This window comes from Desarmillaria tabescens, assembly GCF_030435595.1.
Source record: "Desarmillaria tabescens strain CCBAS 213 chromosome Unknown EV420scaffold_18, whole genome shotgun sequence".
Taxonomy (NCBI): Eukaryota; Fungi; Basidiomycota; class Agaricomycetes; order Agaricales; family Physalacriaceae; genus Desarmillaria; species Desarmillaria tabescens.
In genome coordinates, this window is record NW_026848317.1 from 382,966 (window position 1) to 398,803 (window position 15,838).

Below are 15,838 nucleotides of genomic sequence, written 5' to 3' on the forward strand. Positions count from 1 at the left end.
GCTAACACAACGACTCGACTGTGAGCGCTCTTCGCCCATGTGAACATTCGATTTCTGTTTGTACGGTAGCGTTGTTGTCGGGGTACGCCACACATCTGGGACCCTTTTCATTAATTGATACTAGATTCATCTGGCCTTGGTTGTCAAGCCCACTGCAGAAGATGGACCGGACGAAACACCATAGTCCCGACCAACCTGGCGCTACGCGATCCTGGTTCATCGGCCGAAATCCAAGGACGACGCATCAGTGGCTGTTCTGCATTCTTCGGCTTCTTGGCATACATATGGAATCACTCAGGGAGTAGGTCTCTTTCCCCGCATTCTTTTTATTTTGCGCTTCTCCAAACAACGAGCCGATCTTCCTCGGTCAATTTCTCGTGTAAAAGCCGTAAGAATGAAAAGAAATTTTCATGGTGTACTCGATACGTGTACGTACATTGACAGTAACCTGTCCGTCTCATTTTTCTATGAGCTGGACCGTGAGCAAAGAAAACATTCCGTTTTTTAATATCAGGCAGAATGAAGTTGTGATCTGCCATTCATTCTGTCTAAATAACTCGTCTGACCCAATTCAAGCCCGCTCAGGACCCACCAAGATACATAAGTCACCACAAGGTTCGAATCCGCTCTTGTCGGAGCCCGCCACTCATTTCTGTCATACATGTAAGACGCTTACTTGCCGATGCACAATTTTCTTGACAAGGGAATGTTCTTCTCTTTTTTCCGCTTTATGGTCTAGCGATGATTTTTAGGGTGATAATGAGAGCAGGGCCACTTTGAACAGGCTTCTCTAACCGCGTTTGGCGGAACAAGAATAGGTAAAAAAAGGGGAAATTCTAGTGCTTTCTGAAAAAAAAAACATTGCCATCGCGCACGCTGTTTACATGGAAGCGAGGGTCGAATGGTGGCCCTCGTTAGATCTTTGGTCGCGTTTGGTTAATGCGCATCTGGTCAGTACACCAAGAAGCTGGGACGAGGTTAAAGTTATTTCGAAGTCAGCGACCCTGTCATGCACGCCATCGTAAAGAGTAGCTCTCGGAAGCTGGTATAGGCTTCTACAAACAAGGTATCCAAACCTTTCTACATGACAATTTATCCATCCTGAGTCAATTCTTCCAAAATTGTGCTACTGGAGCGCCCACACACTGCCTTCATCAGGATGGACACGCTGTGAAAAGTAGTCAGCGTAATGATAGTGGAACAATCGAAAGTCAGGTTGACGTACATCGGCGGCAAGCTCCATCCGAATCAACGCCTCCAGAACACCCTGGTAATCTCGTTAGCTCGTCCTTAATATACTCGGAACCATATGACATGGAACTTGCCTTCCCAGTCCACCTCTCTGTGTCCTGCACCTGCTGCGGTGTGATGAAATCCTGGGAGGTGCGGGAGGCAAACACCATTTGGGCGGCTGCTGCACGGATGATTGTATCAGGCGTGGCAAGGGTCTCGGTCGACGTTCCCGTAGCCTTAGCACTGGAAGCTACCGGGTTCACAGGACCGGTACTGAGCGGCGGAAGTGCTGCTTCGGATATTTTCGCCACCTTGCGCTTCTTCGACCAGCACTCGGCGAGGTGGTATAAGTGATGTGTCTCCATCTGGAGAGTCTTTTTTAAGAACAGAATATGCTGTCATTGTAGATATAATACCTCCAATGTGGCGACGTCAGACGTGGACGCAATGATCTGCTCGATGAGCGTTTCGTTGTGGTCTGGGAACGATGTTTGTCTTCCCTGGGAAGAGTAGAAACTATCGGCGGAGGCGTTAGTGATCCCAGCGACAATTGGGGTTGTGGAGCCAGTTGGTTTCACGGTTTCTAGGGCTTGATGTACCTAAGTAAAAAGTCACGACATGTTGAACAGCAGATTTTGGCAAAAGACTGATGCATAACTTTCGAAATGACCGCACAAATACCTTGAAGGTGCGATCTGATCCTGCCTCCCATGAGATTCATTGGCGACTGATTGGCGCTAAGCTCCTTTGAGGTATGTGGATCAGATCCATCTTCCGGAAATGCATGCGGTCATTTGAAAAGTGGCGAACAAACTTCTGCCGCGAATGTTTTTCGACATACCACATCATGGAACTCCGGATCTGCGTACACCTAACGGCATTTAATTTCCGGACAGAATAAATGAACAGGGTCAACATACCGGTTTACTTATTCTATAAGGCACATCGTCGTTTTCCTCTGGGTTGACAAAGTCGAAATCAACATTCCGTGTCACAGCAATGCATGCCTTTGGGACGACTACCGTTCCTACCGGAACGTGAATGAGACCTCCACAAGAGCCTAACCTGTTATATTCGTTCAGTCCCATTGCGGCCTTTCGCGGGATCATACTTGCCGGATAACTAGCATGTCACCGACAAGGCATTCTCGAACCTCGCGAACGAAGAAGTCCATGTTAGGGGCACCCATTCCAATGCTGACAATAGACACCGGTACACCCTTGTACCTCCCCGTAATGGTGAGGAACCCTCGTTCCGAAGATAGTTGGAAAGGCTTAGGGATAACGTCAAGGTAGGAGGCTATAGTATGGGCACGGGAAGGTGAGCCGACGGTAATCTGGATATCCTTATTAGAATTTACCAGTCCTGTGAAGCAATTTAAGATGGACATACAAGCCTGTTAGCAACCTCTCCGGGCCGTAGTCCAAGGTGATATACACGAAGATCCGTAGTCCGGGGGAAATCTAAGTTTATGTTGTTACTACGGGCGGTATTAATGTTCTGATAGCACTTACTGGCATCGGTGAGAGTGTCCTTCATCGTTTCGATAATCGTGGTGGAGAAGACGAAGGGTTACTCCCGCCATCGTTCTGCCGGCAGTATGGTAACCGGCACATCGGAGTCCGGACCTTTAGTTCCAGACCACCACCACGATTACGATTATCCAGGCGATATCACCGCTTGCGACGATAGAGAAGGCATGTGGAGGGAAGGTGGAAATAGTCTAAGCGAACGTGGTGTGGTGAGCGTTCGTAAACACGTTAGTGGCTTGTCTTTATTTGTTAACGAATCTAGCGAGCGATAAATTTCCGATTTTTTGGTTTGGAAGCAACTCGGCCCAAGCTAAGGACTGCGTATTTGATACTGGAGCGGTTCGCAAATCGCCTTCTTATCTGCTAATGGGCCCGCATGTCTTGAACAATTTGGAAATAATGACGGCCGCGGAACGTTACGATGCTGGATGACGCTTGGACGGTTCCTACACTGCGTATCGGTGACAGAGGCTGTTGGTAGTGACGACGACGACAGCCCCCCGAAGTGTGGCGACTATCTGAAAGGTGTCGCCCGCTTTTTTCAGTCCGTTGTTTCATCAGCTGCGTACCTCGTCGGTCGGACCATCGTACACTCTACATGACTACCTCGAAGGATGCGGAAATCTTAAAGGGGAACCATATCCTGAGAATGACAGTTCATATCCCCCCGGTTCTCTCAGGTTGCGGTGGACTCACCAGACCACATACGTTCAGCTCATGACGATTTATGCTGGCGTCTGCAACACGTTGGGTCAGAGTTCTATCGGCTGTCTACGGTTCAAGGTCTGCTCTTCTTTTCTAGCAGATGTCTCTAGCCTTGCTGAATCCTGACTCTAGTTTGCGTCTGTTGTCCTGGCTTCTTGATCACGTCCAACTTTCTTTTGCCTAGACTAATCCCTTAAGGTTCGCGGGACGAATATGCCGACCGCCACCAATGTGTCTTTTACTGCTGTTCTCAAGCAGAATGGCCTGACATCGTGCCCAAGATAAGGTACGTGGAACGGTTTCCCGTGGAAATCTAGACATTGACAGCTATCCGTAGATGTCACATCGTCTGCTTCATCGGGTGTTCGACCTGCATAAGATGTTATGGAACTGCAATCGCAGGAAAGTCCAGGGAACATGTCACCCGGCATCAACTACTGACCATGTGCTTCTGGTCTTCCCTTCTCTGAACCAGGTCAGGTTTTATCCATCTGGAGATCTCGTCCTTTTCTCATCATTTCCAACACGTAGGTTCCCTGTACGTATGTGTTTATACTTAAATGCTATCTTACGCCGCTCGGTATATGGGTATCTGCGCATTGCATCACGGCTGACGTCCCTCAAAACGACATTTCACGATGCTCTTGAACCTGAGCCACTTTCTGGCGCCCTGCTTTCCATCAACGAACGACATGCCTTCCAAGTTTCTCTTCCTTTCTGGCATGTGTAAGTTATCTGTTCGTATAACTTGAGCTCAAATGGGGTTCTTGGATCAGTTACTCAGCTGAATCACACAAGGAGCTAATCGATCCAAGTACGCTACGCTATTACTGTCGTTTCGTTTGGAACGCTTCCTAATTGACGAGATTCGACAGTTGCTCGCGATCGTTGTGACGCTTCTCAATCATCAAGTCACGACTGATAGGTTTTTTTTTTCTTGTCAAATCCCTGGGAATATGTTACTATGGAGAACTGGGTGCCGTTTACTTCCCCAAGGCGTTATCCGGTGCATTGTACGCCCCTCAAACATTGCAGCCGTTAATTTCCCTCCAAAACTGCATTTCATCTTTCAGGTTCAAGCAGCCTACGGCAAACACTGCTCGAGCCTTCAGGTACAGAAGAAAAAGACCCGTGACTACGCCCATCATGGCGTGCCAATCGGAGGCTTGAAGTTTGTCTCAAGGAACACTTTGAAGCGGGGCATGTCGTTCATTGATTGATCTCCGCGCTGCAAGCACAGGAAGAACCTCGCTGGTCTTTCGGGTTCGAGCTGACCTTAACTTCGGCGCAGATATCTGTTCTAGGCCTGTCGTATGCGCTTCTGCTTCGAGTTGAACAGAAGATTTGATAGGTAGCTCGTCTACGGGTTCATGAGGCCGTATAGTTAATGTCGGGATAAGTAGCTGGTGTCGTCTTCGGCACATTGCCGTTTCTTGATATCCCTGGGCCACCGTTCCGTGATAATTCACGCCACGTTGTTCCTTAATAAAAAAATTCACTGTCAAATTCCGGATCGTGTCCATATTTCCGAGCAACTACCCAGCAAGACATGGCCAAAGACAGGGACCTTTGTGAGCACCCGCATACGACCCGTCTCTAAATCTCTGGAACCTGCGGAAACTCTGAGTCCCGAAATTTTTCGTGTTCCTAAGCTCCTAGAAAAGCCCAGTACTGACTTGAAGGCTTACGATGAACGGTGGAACAAATACTGTATTTATTGCCATATTCATAAGTACTACAAGGCAGCTATGCCAAAACGTTCTCCGGCGGCTTCGATAATGATCTTATTATCCACCAATAAGCTGACAGTCTGTGAAAAGAAATTCAATCCGAATCGCATCCCATGTTCCTATGGAAGTCAACCCCATCTAGAATTTGGAAGACGCTCGCCGCCACTCTAGGTATGCTGCTTAACTCATTAAAGTTCTGCCGAATTCGTATACCCTTTAGCGCTGCGGTATGAGCCATCCCTGTGGTCATAGCTAAATTCTACATGCTGTGCTGTAGCAACGTTCCTGTACCGACATCGCCGTGTAGACTTGACGCTCGTCCATCTTTTCGCATCTGTAACATGATGATCAGCGGGTTCCCAATATGGATTCGGAAGTCCTAAACCTTATTGTCCCATGCCCACTTTGCAAGTACTTCCCTGAAATATTGGAACGACGAATATTCTCCGTTATGGTAACTTGATCATATTTCAGTTCAGAGTAACCAAGCGAACGACGCATGGGAGAACCGCCAAGCACGCAAAAATACATACATGATAATATTCGGAGACAATAACATCCACCATAATACACCATCATGAGCTCAAGGGACAGTATATACTGACTTTGGACGAGCTCCCAGCTCTGACTTTTAAGGGTGTCAGCGTCGATCGTGCTAAAGCAGAAATGAGCACTGACCTTCTCGTATATCTTCTCAATCCACTCCATGTTCCCAATCGCATCCTCTTTATCGAGCCAAGTCTGCGGAGTCCTACCCTTCAACTGATCCACAAATGCTTCGAGCTGATATCGATATGTCGTCCACCAATCTTCTCCCTTCGTTTCAAACTTGTATGCTTTTTCCACACGTTTAGCCCTACCACGTTTTGTTACCGTGATAGAATGATACACAGTCGGCATGACGTAGTTATACACTTCCAGGGTACCGCCTTCACACTCTACCTTGGCAGAAATGCTAGGCCGCGTGGGTACGAACCTCCATGGAACTGAGAGATCACAGGTTAGGGTGCCAATGATGTCGTTCGGGAACTCGAGCGTAGCTGTCGTTCGCCTATCGATGAGAGGCGAAGGTGCGGAGATCTCTGCAGATGCAGATAGGACTGAGACGGGGTTGGCTGAGGCAAGGTATCGAATGCAATTAAGTGTATACGTTCCCATGTCCATCATGGCCCCTCCGCCTAGATCGAAATTAAACCTGATATCGTCGGCCGACACGAATCCGGCGGGGACCATGAGAGTCGTGGAGATACTCTTGATCTTGCCTAATTCACCGCTATCAAGGATAGCCTTGGCGCGTTGAATGGCAGGGTGGAATCTTCAAGGAGCCTCAGTGACACAGTACGACAGTGAGAACGAAGAAAGGCACACCGGTAGTGGAAGGCTTCTAGTAGTACTAGTTCTTTGCTCTCTGCCAATTCAAACATCTTGCGTGTCTCCTCCGCCGAGTCTGAGGATGGCTTCTCCAATAAGACGTGCTTTCCCGCTAGAAGAGCTTTCATGGTCCATTCGTAATGCAATCCATTTGGAAGCTGGCACGATCCTTGAGTAATACAATTCTTATACTTAGATTTGCCAGACTCACCGGATTGTAGATAGCCTCTACTTCAGGATCATCAAGGAGTTCTAGGGTTCATGTTCTAAAGTCAAATCTGTTGATGCCCTCGAAAACGGCTTGCACACCTTGGTACCCCTTTAGACCGCCATACACCTTCTCGATCCCGTGTTTCTTTGCGAACGCCTCAGCTCGACGTATATCCCGTGCAGCGACGGCGTAGACGACGACCTCTGGGTGGCTCTTTGCGGGATCGATAATAGCACTCGGAGCAATTGCCGCTGCTCCAAGGATACCGAACTTGACGGGCTTCGAGTCGGGCAGAGGCGCAGCAATTGGTGGCGACACTGCCTAGAGATCATGTCAGCGGTTAGTGTTACCACAAGGATGTCGCTGCCAACAGACGTTGTACACCCTCTTCAAGAATGAGAAAAACGACAACATGTTGAAGCAGGTTGAGGTGTGAGAGATTGCGCCTTGATTCGTCTTCTTATACGTGGCACACCTGATCAAGGAATTCCACGCTTTCGTACCACGGCGCAAGCTGTATCAGCAAATTGTGCAGAAATGCAGACGTGTATTCAGATGGTGGATAGATGGAAAGAAGGCAGGAAGGCTGCAGCGACGAGAAGTATCGTCATTATGACATACTAAATGTCTAGTTCGGCCTTCGGCATGTAGGATTCCGCACGTCGCGCTGATAATAGAAACAGTTGGCTGGTGAAAACCATGTTCATTGATATTGCGCGTTTGTGATGGCCCTTTTGTCGAGAGTACCAGAATAATAAGGTTTTCTGTGAAGAAGAAACCGTCCAGATCAATACAAGCGGATACATAATCCGAACTCCCTAAATTCCTGGATCCCTTGTAATGTCTTCTTATCCAGCTCTCCACCACCTCGCACACCCACAATCACAGATTGAAGCTGCCCGCAGCGACTTTTGATAACGTCCAATACTTTCCCTTCCTCAATCGCATTATCTTCTGCCCAAACCAATTCGAGTTCCTCCAACTTCGGCAAGAAGTCTAGATCCATCATTCAACCGAGGAGCTCGTCCGTGATGCTGAACTGCCCCGAGTGGTGACGAGGCTCTACAATAGCGACTTTCGTCAATTTTGGAACAGTCTCCAGGATCTGGATGAGATGCACGTCCTGGATGACTGTCATATCGATGCGAAGTTCGTTTAGGAACTGAAGAACGGGGGAGAGAGGCGACTATGACTGTCGATGTCCTTGGTGGTGATATGATTAGGATCATCTAACTCATCATCGAAGTTCTAGACGATGCAGGTCAGGAAGCGTCAACGCATGCAAAAGACCTGCAGTGAGCCTTGGGTCACCCCATATCTGCAATGCTCTGATGCCCGGGATTGTTACAGTGGTTGTCATACTCCTAAACCTTCCACTATAGAACACTAAAGTATCCAACGGAGGAAAGTGTCAAGGATTTCGATGATGCGGTCCCATGCCGCGTCATATTGTTCGAGCCATAGTGTACGGATGCGACTTCAGCTGAGGTCAAAATTATGGAGCGTCTAGGTGTTATGGAGGTGAAGTTCCCGAAGGCGAGGCGTATTGGAGAACAAATAAGAAAGGGGGGTCGTGTCACTGACATTAAACATGTCGATCACTCCCATGAGGTGCAAGCGTTCAAGTGACTCGAAGCTGGGGAAGGGAAGGAGGTCAGACCGTCTCGCCAAAGCGATGTCGAATATCAATGAACGACAGGAGCTCAGATTAAGGAGAGATGGTGAAAGTGAGAATATCGTCTTCAGAGACATGTAAGGCGGTATGTAATTGTCGTCATCAAGGTTATCTTCCGAGCTGGTGTCATCCAGTTCCTTGAACAAAAGTTTCGCGGAAATTGTAATCTGTGTCGGCTTGGAGAATGACCGCTGCCGATATAATGAAAGCAATTTTCTCGTTGATTGTGAAAGGTTGGTGTCGTCAGCATCAATGACGGACCAGAGCTGGGGAAAGATAGGTGGATGCCTCGCCAGTAAGTACAAACTGAGGCAATACGGAGTGACCTGCGAATTGGAGAAGCGTAGGTGTTTGTAGACGGAGATGCTATGTGCGAGGTGTTCTTGAGATACGTCAGGTTCTCCTCCAATGCTTCTATCTCTGCGGCGTATTCACATAATTTTGACTGTAAACCATCCAGCAGCAGCCACATCGATTCGGTATGAGCGTCCGGGATCTACCAGGATGCCACCGCGTAGATTTGTGACGAGAGTTGAAGACAGCACATGAGCATGAACATGAAATGTGACATTTTTGACATAGGGATATCTCCTTGGGTAACATGTTCTGCATAAAATACTATGAGCTTAGACATATCAGAAATTTCGGGACGCTCACGACCACTTAGGTGCAGAATGGATGGGGCTAAGCCCGAAGCGGTGAATGAAATTTGTTGACATCGAAGACAATGGTTGCGTTGATCGGCGACATCTTTGGCAGGGGGTTGCCTGCTACGCCAGGGACATCACTTCGGAGGACAACCTCCGCTTCAATCACGAGTCTACTAACACGATAGGTAGCATAGAAGTCCCTGGAATAATACGTATCTTATCAGCATAGTCTGCGCAAGTCTGACCTTTCGGATCCGCACCTACACCTGCACAAGTGCGAATGTAAATTGATGAACACACTTTGTGACCGCGCTTCATTTGAGGTTATCTGTCGGCCCGTCGGCTAGCAACGAAGGAAAATTAAGGACTGAATTAGCGTTCCTGCACCATCAAGGTCAATACAAACGCACTTACAATCTACGCCCTATCAAAGTTTAGATTCTTCGCGGTGTTTCCCTCTCCCACCATCCCCCGCACGGCGCACGCCGACACAACAAACTTGACCATATCATGGTGACTCAATAACCTCCATGATTTTCCCTTCATCGACCTCATTGCTTTCCGTTCAAACTAGCTCGAGATGCTCCAACTTTAGCAAAAAAGACCCGCCTCTATAATGCGCTCGAGGAGCCGGTCCGTAGTCCCAGAATACCGTGGCAGGTGATTTAACTCGAATGGTTAGCTTTGGCACGGTCTCAAGGATCCGGAGGAGATCAGAGTCCTTGATGATTGCCTTTTCGAAGCAAAGTTCGATTAGAGATGGGGAGCTGCGGAGGAGAGACATTATCCACGTTCCCCGGGGTACCCAAGAGCTCAGGCATGCAGGTCCGATAACCACGGAGAAAAGTGCTACGTTGATTTTGGTTCGCCACAGAAAAACCGAACGTCGAGTTTGAGGATGGGTGATGTGGCTGAGAATACAGTGCCGCGAGATGGTTATGGCACTGTCACAATGGGCATCACGAAAAAGCGTGTTATTTTGGTAGGTTATCAAGAATCGCGAGGGGATGTCGATGTGGGTTTGTAAGACAAAGATCTACGCTGGTACAACGTCGCCAACTTTTTAGCCTGCTTCAAAGTGTGGCGTTGTCAACGTTGATGATGAAGATGTCGGTCCAGACGTCGGGGAAGGCGAGGAAGATGTCGCGCCAGTATTTAGGAACAAACCGACGCAATATGAAGCAGGGTCTGGGAAGCGTTGGAACATGCTTCCCGAAAAATGTCGCGGAGGAGTTCGACAGAAAGTCGGAAAATGAGAGAGAGACAAGTCTTAAGCTTGGAAGCAGAATATGCCAAGCCAGCATGACCTTTCTCTAAGGGCGTGAGGGCCGCCTCTCACACCTCCATCTCTACGTCACATTCGGATCGTTTTGATTATAAGCCAGCAAGCGTCTGTTTCATGATATCCACGAAGAAGCCTGAGTTGATCCGGATTCTGTTATGAACCTCGGGGACAAGAGCACGCAGTCGTCGCTGAAGGTACAGTGGCATTTTTGACCTCTTAGAACTGCACGCCTCGCCTGCATACCCATGAATGAATAAATAGATATCGGAATGAAAGAAAACGCTCACGGAAAGTTGGGCTGAGTACAGGTTGTTGGGGGTGAGGAAGTGAAAATAATTTGTGGGCGACGTCGAAGGTCGGCTGGTCGAGTGAGAATAGTTTTGACAGGTGCCTCCCCATTGTGGAAATGTTTCGCACAGCGATTTCCGCTAGGTTTGAATGATGAGGCTAGTTCAATTTAAGTTTCTTTGGATTCATGATGCACAGGTTTCGGACCTGTGTAGGACTATTATTCCATCGTGGATGCGCTTCTGCCTTTCCGAGAAAGAGTCCCTTTAAAGCGCAACCAGGTATGTGTTCGTAGTGCCAACCTGACTCGTCAAGGCGAAAGGGAAAAGCGGCGCCCTGTGAACGGCGGTTTAAAAGGGGGTCTGCTGCACTTGCGCGACTGCAGTTTGCTTGCAGTATATACAAGTACACAGCCGGCTCTCCAGCGCTTAATAGCATAGAATTAATATAGTCGAGACATTTACAAGGTAGAGCTCTAGGAGAAGTTCGGGATTAGACAGCTGCAACTGAACGTGAAATATGGTATCTTACAAGATGACGTTACACCTCCGAACTTGAGAAAAAAATACGTGTTTGATATCCTGGCACCATGGAAGAGAACATGGGAGTGCTAAGCTCGAAGTATCTTGTACTAAAAGAGTATGCCAAGATCGCAGCAGTAATTCAAGAAAGATGCGAAGAGGAACATGAACGAAAGTTACAAAACTCAAAACTCAAAAAGATTACGTTGCTCCGGATCTTCCGGACCGAGACTTGGTTATGTAAATGCCGGCCCGGGCGTCTCTTCCGAGTCAACTCGAGCGTCGGACAAATCATCCTAGTCCCCTTATGCTTAGTGTTTGGATCTGTCTTCGCAGGCCACCGTTGCTACCTTGGAATCTGAAGAACTTTTCGCCAGAACTTTATGGTCTTTCTTGAGGTCTCAATAACTTCAGCCTCTAGGATGTCGACGTTTTCGATACATTAAGAACCCAATACGCGATACCCGAATTAATAATCACCCGTCCTTTTGGGGGAAAGGAGCACACACCGGACCTCATTTTCAACTACTCAGCATCTACATTTGCGTTTCGAATTGCCCGTCGTGCAAAACCAGAAGGTGCACCTCTCTTCGACACCCTGCCACTTACACTAATCCCACTGGTGGTAGAAGAAGACAATTCTACCGCTCTAAATGGGTTCCCTCTAGTATTTGAGGACCAATATCTCCAAGTATACCGCCCATCGTCGATTTGGACATTGCAGCTTACTTCAGCACTACCTTTGGATGCGAGTGTCTATGGCTTAGGTGACATCATAGCCTCGTCTGGTTTCAGACGAGATACTAAAGGGAACAATACAAACGACGTGGACGCGCGGTGAAGCTGACTCTATGAACGAGAATATGTAACATTTCTTTCTTCATGTTCTGGATGTTGCTTGATAAATATACAGTTACGGCACCCATTTGTTTTATCTCAAACACCGCATGGGTAACGAATCTTCATCTCACGGAGTATTACTACTCAGGTCAGCAAAATCTTTCCGTGAAGGTTTTGAGATCCTTACTAGTACCGCCGGAGAAGGCATTCTTTTAGTAATCCCCCAAGACTCGCCGGTGTTCGTTTTTACAACACCGGCTAATTGGCGGGGTTTTTGACTTTTACTTCTTTTCTGGCCCGGGCCCTCAAGACGTTGTGCGACAGTACAGCGACTTAGTTGGCAGGCCTCTGTGGCAACCCGTGCGGGCTGCGGCCTTTGGCTTTCACTTATGCAAGTATGCCCATACTGGTGGCGTCGGAAGCAGTCGTCGACGACACGGGTCGGATATCATAACATATGACGCACAGATACAAGTTCGCAGGATAAGAGAAGCCAACATCCCTTTGGAAGGTCATACTAATAATCATTAATAATGGACAATTGACGTGTTTACAGTGATGTGGTATGGCATCGATTTGTATCATGCCGTTCACGATTTCACAACTGATCGTGTGACTTACCCGGTAGAGGTTCGTTCATTCATTGGAGAGTTGGTACGGCCCTACTATGGCCTTCAGGTATCATCAAGTTAACCGGCTTCCCGTAGAAGTCTCATCAAACGTGTCTGTCAAATCCTCTTAGACCAAAGTTTACGTTTCCGATCTTTCATTATAGACACCCTGTTGTCGATTCTTCCATCGCAAAAAAAGTCAATGAATCTGACGTAGTGAGAAATCGTTTCTGCTGTGTTATGTGTTCTAACAAATATGACAGTACCTACCTTGCGCCTCTGGCCTTGCTCAGTCCGTCACGCTCTTCTCGCACATCCTTGGTGTTGGTAGAATTTCCAGGGGTGTCTTCATAGCAAAGCCAGACGGTCCCGAATACGTTGGTCAAGTACGGCCCTGTTACACAGGCGCCACTTTTATGCTTGTCGCGATTGGCTTGTTGAAATTTGGACAGATTTTCCCTAATTGGTTTCAGAACAACACCCGGCAGTGGTGGATGCAAGCACTGCGAAACTGGTCTTGGAGGGAGTCTGGTGTGTTGGCATATGGCTTGATATGAACGAAGCCAGCTCGTTCTGTGATGATACGTGGTACGTTTCCCATCCTTACTTGTCTTCTGATTGTTTAATGATGTACACATAGTGGAACGGGTGCTAATCTGACAAACACTAACGTCCCGTTAGCACTCGTTCTTCCCGCCGAACTCGGAAATCCTATTTTAGATTATCCTGAATGGTGAGCATTAGATCATTCATTTAAGGTTTCATGTGCATTGTTCTATAGACGAATGCTGATGGTGGGATTGGTTACGACCGTGCAGTCTCAGGTCCCAATGGAAACATAATTGTTAACGGAACATTGACCTTTATGGTCACCATCAATCAGACTATCAGCCTACTATCAGCCGTCGAAAGGTCGATGTCAATACTCCGCCATATGCAATCCACAACAGTGTATCACGATCATCCTGTTTCCTTTGCCTATACTGAACGCCTTCATCTTAAGATTCGGTGGGCTGTCGACTCATGCTCTCGCAACTAATGGGCGCATGCAAACGGCGTAGTCGAAATGGACATCCACAACTTGCAGGGCTTGATGCGAAAGATAGCCACCTATCAAGCGCTGAAAAACATATTACCTGGGAAGAGGCCGTTTATAATCCACCGGTTCACTTTCGCTTCGTCTGGCAAATGGACTGGTCACTAGGCACTAAGATTCTCCCAGTAAATGTTACCCCAAACTAACTTGATTACTGCACAGCTTGGCGATAATTACTCTTCATAATACGGATAGCAGCGCTTCTATCATGTTTGAGGTCATAGACTGAAACACACAGATGGCAGTTCATGTATCACAGCATTCAGAGAATTTTTCAATTTCAATTATTTCAGGTACCTTTCGTCGGTGCCGATGCCTGTGTATTCAGTACGCTCCATAATATCATATTGTCTCCACGACGACTGACGCTTCTGGATAGACGAAGAAGAGCTGTGTAATCGGTGGATGCGGTTGACTGTATCATGATTCACGCCGTTTTATCGCAATCAAACATCAAGGGTGCAATATCCCAGACTGGGGTGTTACCAGCGCATCGAGAACCGCTATAGCCACTCATTATTCTTTGTTACCCTACTGGGTAAACGGCTCTTCAGACTTGCTTCTTCATATCATACTGACTCCCTCATTTCAGTTCACCCTATTCACGAATGCGTCTTTGTATGGCACTTCACCTGTTCGCCCGCTATTTTCCGAATTTTTGCATGAGGAAGAACCGTTAGGAATTGATAGGCAGTTCTAACTTCTTGATTGGACGGGACATACTGGTGACGACTGTATTAGAGCCCAATGCCTCTGCTGTTGATGGCGAGAGACTGCTCGCCGGAGTCAGATACATAAAGATGTACTGACGAGGACTTAGGTATCCTTCCGGGACATGGAGGTGTCGTGTAGCGGAACTGGTACAATGACGAGGTGGTCAATGCGACATCAGGTGGAAATGCAAGTCTTTCAGCACCGCCGAGGCATGTCAACGTTCGCGATGGAGAAGCTATCCTTTTCCGTGCAGAATTAGCATACACTCTCAAAGAGACACGTCAAGGACCATACTTGCTACTAGTGTCACTGTCTAAGGAAGGCTTCGCTTCAGGCTCGACCTACTTCGACGACAGCGCGAGTGCACCACTAACTCCGAGCGCGACGTTGGGGTTCTCTGTCTTGAAAGAATAGGCTTGTCATTACGCTTATTGGGGACTTCAATGTGTCGCAGAGACTGCGTTCTGTTACAGTCCTGGATGTAGGAGCTCGGCCCTCCACTGTGACTCTTGATGGTCGAGCACTATTTGGAGTGTTTTAAAAGGCTCTGCAAAAACTCCATTTGACGGAGTCGGACGTGGACCTCAACTACCCGGTCTTTCCTGAGTACTCGATGATGAAACCAGGAGCAAACACTGTATTTCACATCAAAACCTTGAGGGACTCAAAAGTATTCGTATCAGGCGTGTGTAGATTTGCAGCACACGTAGATTTCTTTCAATATCCTCATCGACCGCAGTATACTCCTTACAGGCGTCTAGAATGTCATTTACCTTTCTAAGCTTCCTAGCGAGTGAGGATCTGGATTGGACCTCGCCCTCTCCATCCAGAACATTTTAGCCTGGTAAACCGGCTTTATGAGAAACTCGCGGAACTCGTTACTGTATATAAAGCCTGGCACCCACGGCGGAGGTATCGCTCGTGGGTGCAGATTTAAAACCCCGACAGGATGCCGGCCATAGCGGCATGTGTAATAGGGATGACATATGCTAGATACACTTAGGGGATTATCCTTTTGTTCACCCCTACCTCTACGAAGAGGTCTAAAGACACCATGAGCAGTTGTGGCAAGTCACCAGAGTCTCCGGGTGATGAAGCTACCTTCGCGGCGGCCCCAACAAATACCTTATGAGTGCCATCTAGGGCTTTGTAAATACCCTCCAGGATATAATCATGTAAGTCGTGAGGGAGACAAGGTCGAACAAGCTGTCGGATGAGTTTTCGACCCTCTGGGATGGACAGGCCTGTCGGGGCTACATTGGGCGATGAGAGCATGCAACAGGCCGGAGGATAAACGGAAGTCGATCAACAAGCCTTCTAGCGCGTTACGCGTTTGCACGTGGTCGGCAAGTGTCGGCATCCCGTCGGGGTTCTAA

At 47.9% G+C, this 15,838-nt stretch overlaps 3 protein-coding genes across 3 annotated transcripts; 1 reads left to right on the top strand and 2 right to left on the bottom strand.

Annotated features, from left to right (window-relative positions):
- Positions 1 to 1,092: 1,092 nt before the first annotated feature.
- EV420DRAFT_1620794 (uridine phosphorylase) lies at positions 1,093 to 2,772 on the bottom strand (the record flags this gene model as incomplete). The annotated part of the gene is made up of 8 exons (XM_060475612.1): positions 1,093 to 1,168; positions 1,300 to 1,598; positions 1,650 to 1,832; positions 2,075 to 2,104; positions 2,154 to 2,298; positions 2,349 to 2,569; positions 2,626 to 2,696; positions 2,748 to 2,772. The coding sequence occupies 8 exons, from the start codon at positions 2,770 to 2,772 to the stop codon at positions 1,093 to 1,095; spliced, it is 1,050 nt and encodes a 349-aa protein (XP_060330548.1).
- Positions 2,773 to 5,165: 2,393 nt separating this feature from the next.
- Positions 5,166 to 7,389, bottom strand: EV420DRAFT_1544565 (NAD(P)-binding protein). The gene is made up of 8 exons (XM_060473240.1): positions 7,158 to 7,389; positions 6,881 to 7,103; positions 6,783 to 6,823; positions 6,569 to 6,729; positions 5,734 to 6,515; positions 5,586 to 5,658; positions 5,313 to 5,534; positions 5,166 to 5,254 (listed from the first exon to the last, which is right to left on the bottom strand). The coding sequence occupies exons 1-7, from the start codon at positions 7,194 to 7,196 to the stop codon at positions 5,453 to 5,455; spliced, it is 1,401 nt and encodes a 466-aa protein (XP_060330549.1). The 5' UTR covers positions 7,197 to 7,389; the 3' UTR covers positions 5,166 to 5,254; positions 5,313 to 5,452.
- Positions 7,390 to 11,269: 3,880 nt separating this feature from the next.
- EV420DRAFT_1620796 (glycosyl hydrolases family 31-domain-containing protein) lies at positions 11,270 to 15,003 on the top strand (the record flags this gene model as incomplete). Its single annotated transcript, XM_060475613.1, has 21 exons — positions 11,270 to 11,515; positions 11,623 to 11,892; positions 11,926 to 12,038; positions 12,115 to 12,189; positions 12,232 to 12,277; positions 12,366 to 12,455; positions 12,510 to 12,552; positions 12,598 to 12,695; positions 12,791 to 12,868; positions 12,916 to 12,944; positions 12,984 to 13,038; positions 13,105 to 13,183; positions 13,471 to 13,520; positions 13,544 to 13,601; positions 13,714 to 13,848; positions 13,875 to 13,879; positions 13,994 to 14,075; positions 14,222 to 14,286; positions 14,341 to 14,382; positions 14,601 to 14,854; positions 14,877 to 15,003. The coding sequence occupies 21 exons, from the start codon at positions 11,270 to 11,272 to the stop codon at positions 15,001 to 15,003; spliced, it is 2,040 nt and encodes a 679-aa protein (XP_060330550.1).
- Between the last annotated feature and the right edge of the window lie 835 nt (positions 15,004 to 15,838).

Bases quoted from the DNA above. Each gene is read 5' to 3' on its own strand.
- EV420DRAFT_1544565 (XM_060473240.1), bottom strand. From the start codon at position 7,196: ATGTTGTCGTTTTTCTCATTCTTGAAGAGGGTGTACAAC. The intron at 7,104-7,157 runs GTCTGTTGGCAG...CATGATCTCTAG, and splicing joins TCTTGAAGAGGGTGTACAAC to GCAGTGTCGCCACCAATTGC. The intron at 5,535-5,585 runs GTTTAGGACTTC...ATCATGTTACAG, and splicing joins AGTGGGCATGGGACAATAAG to ATGCGAAAAGATGGACGAGC.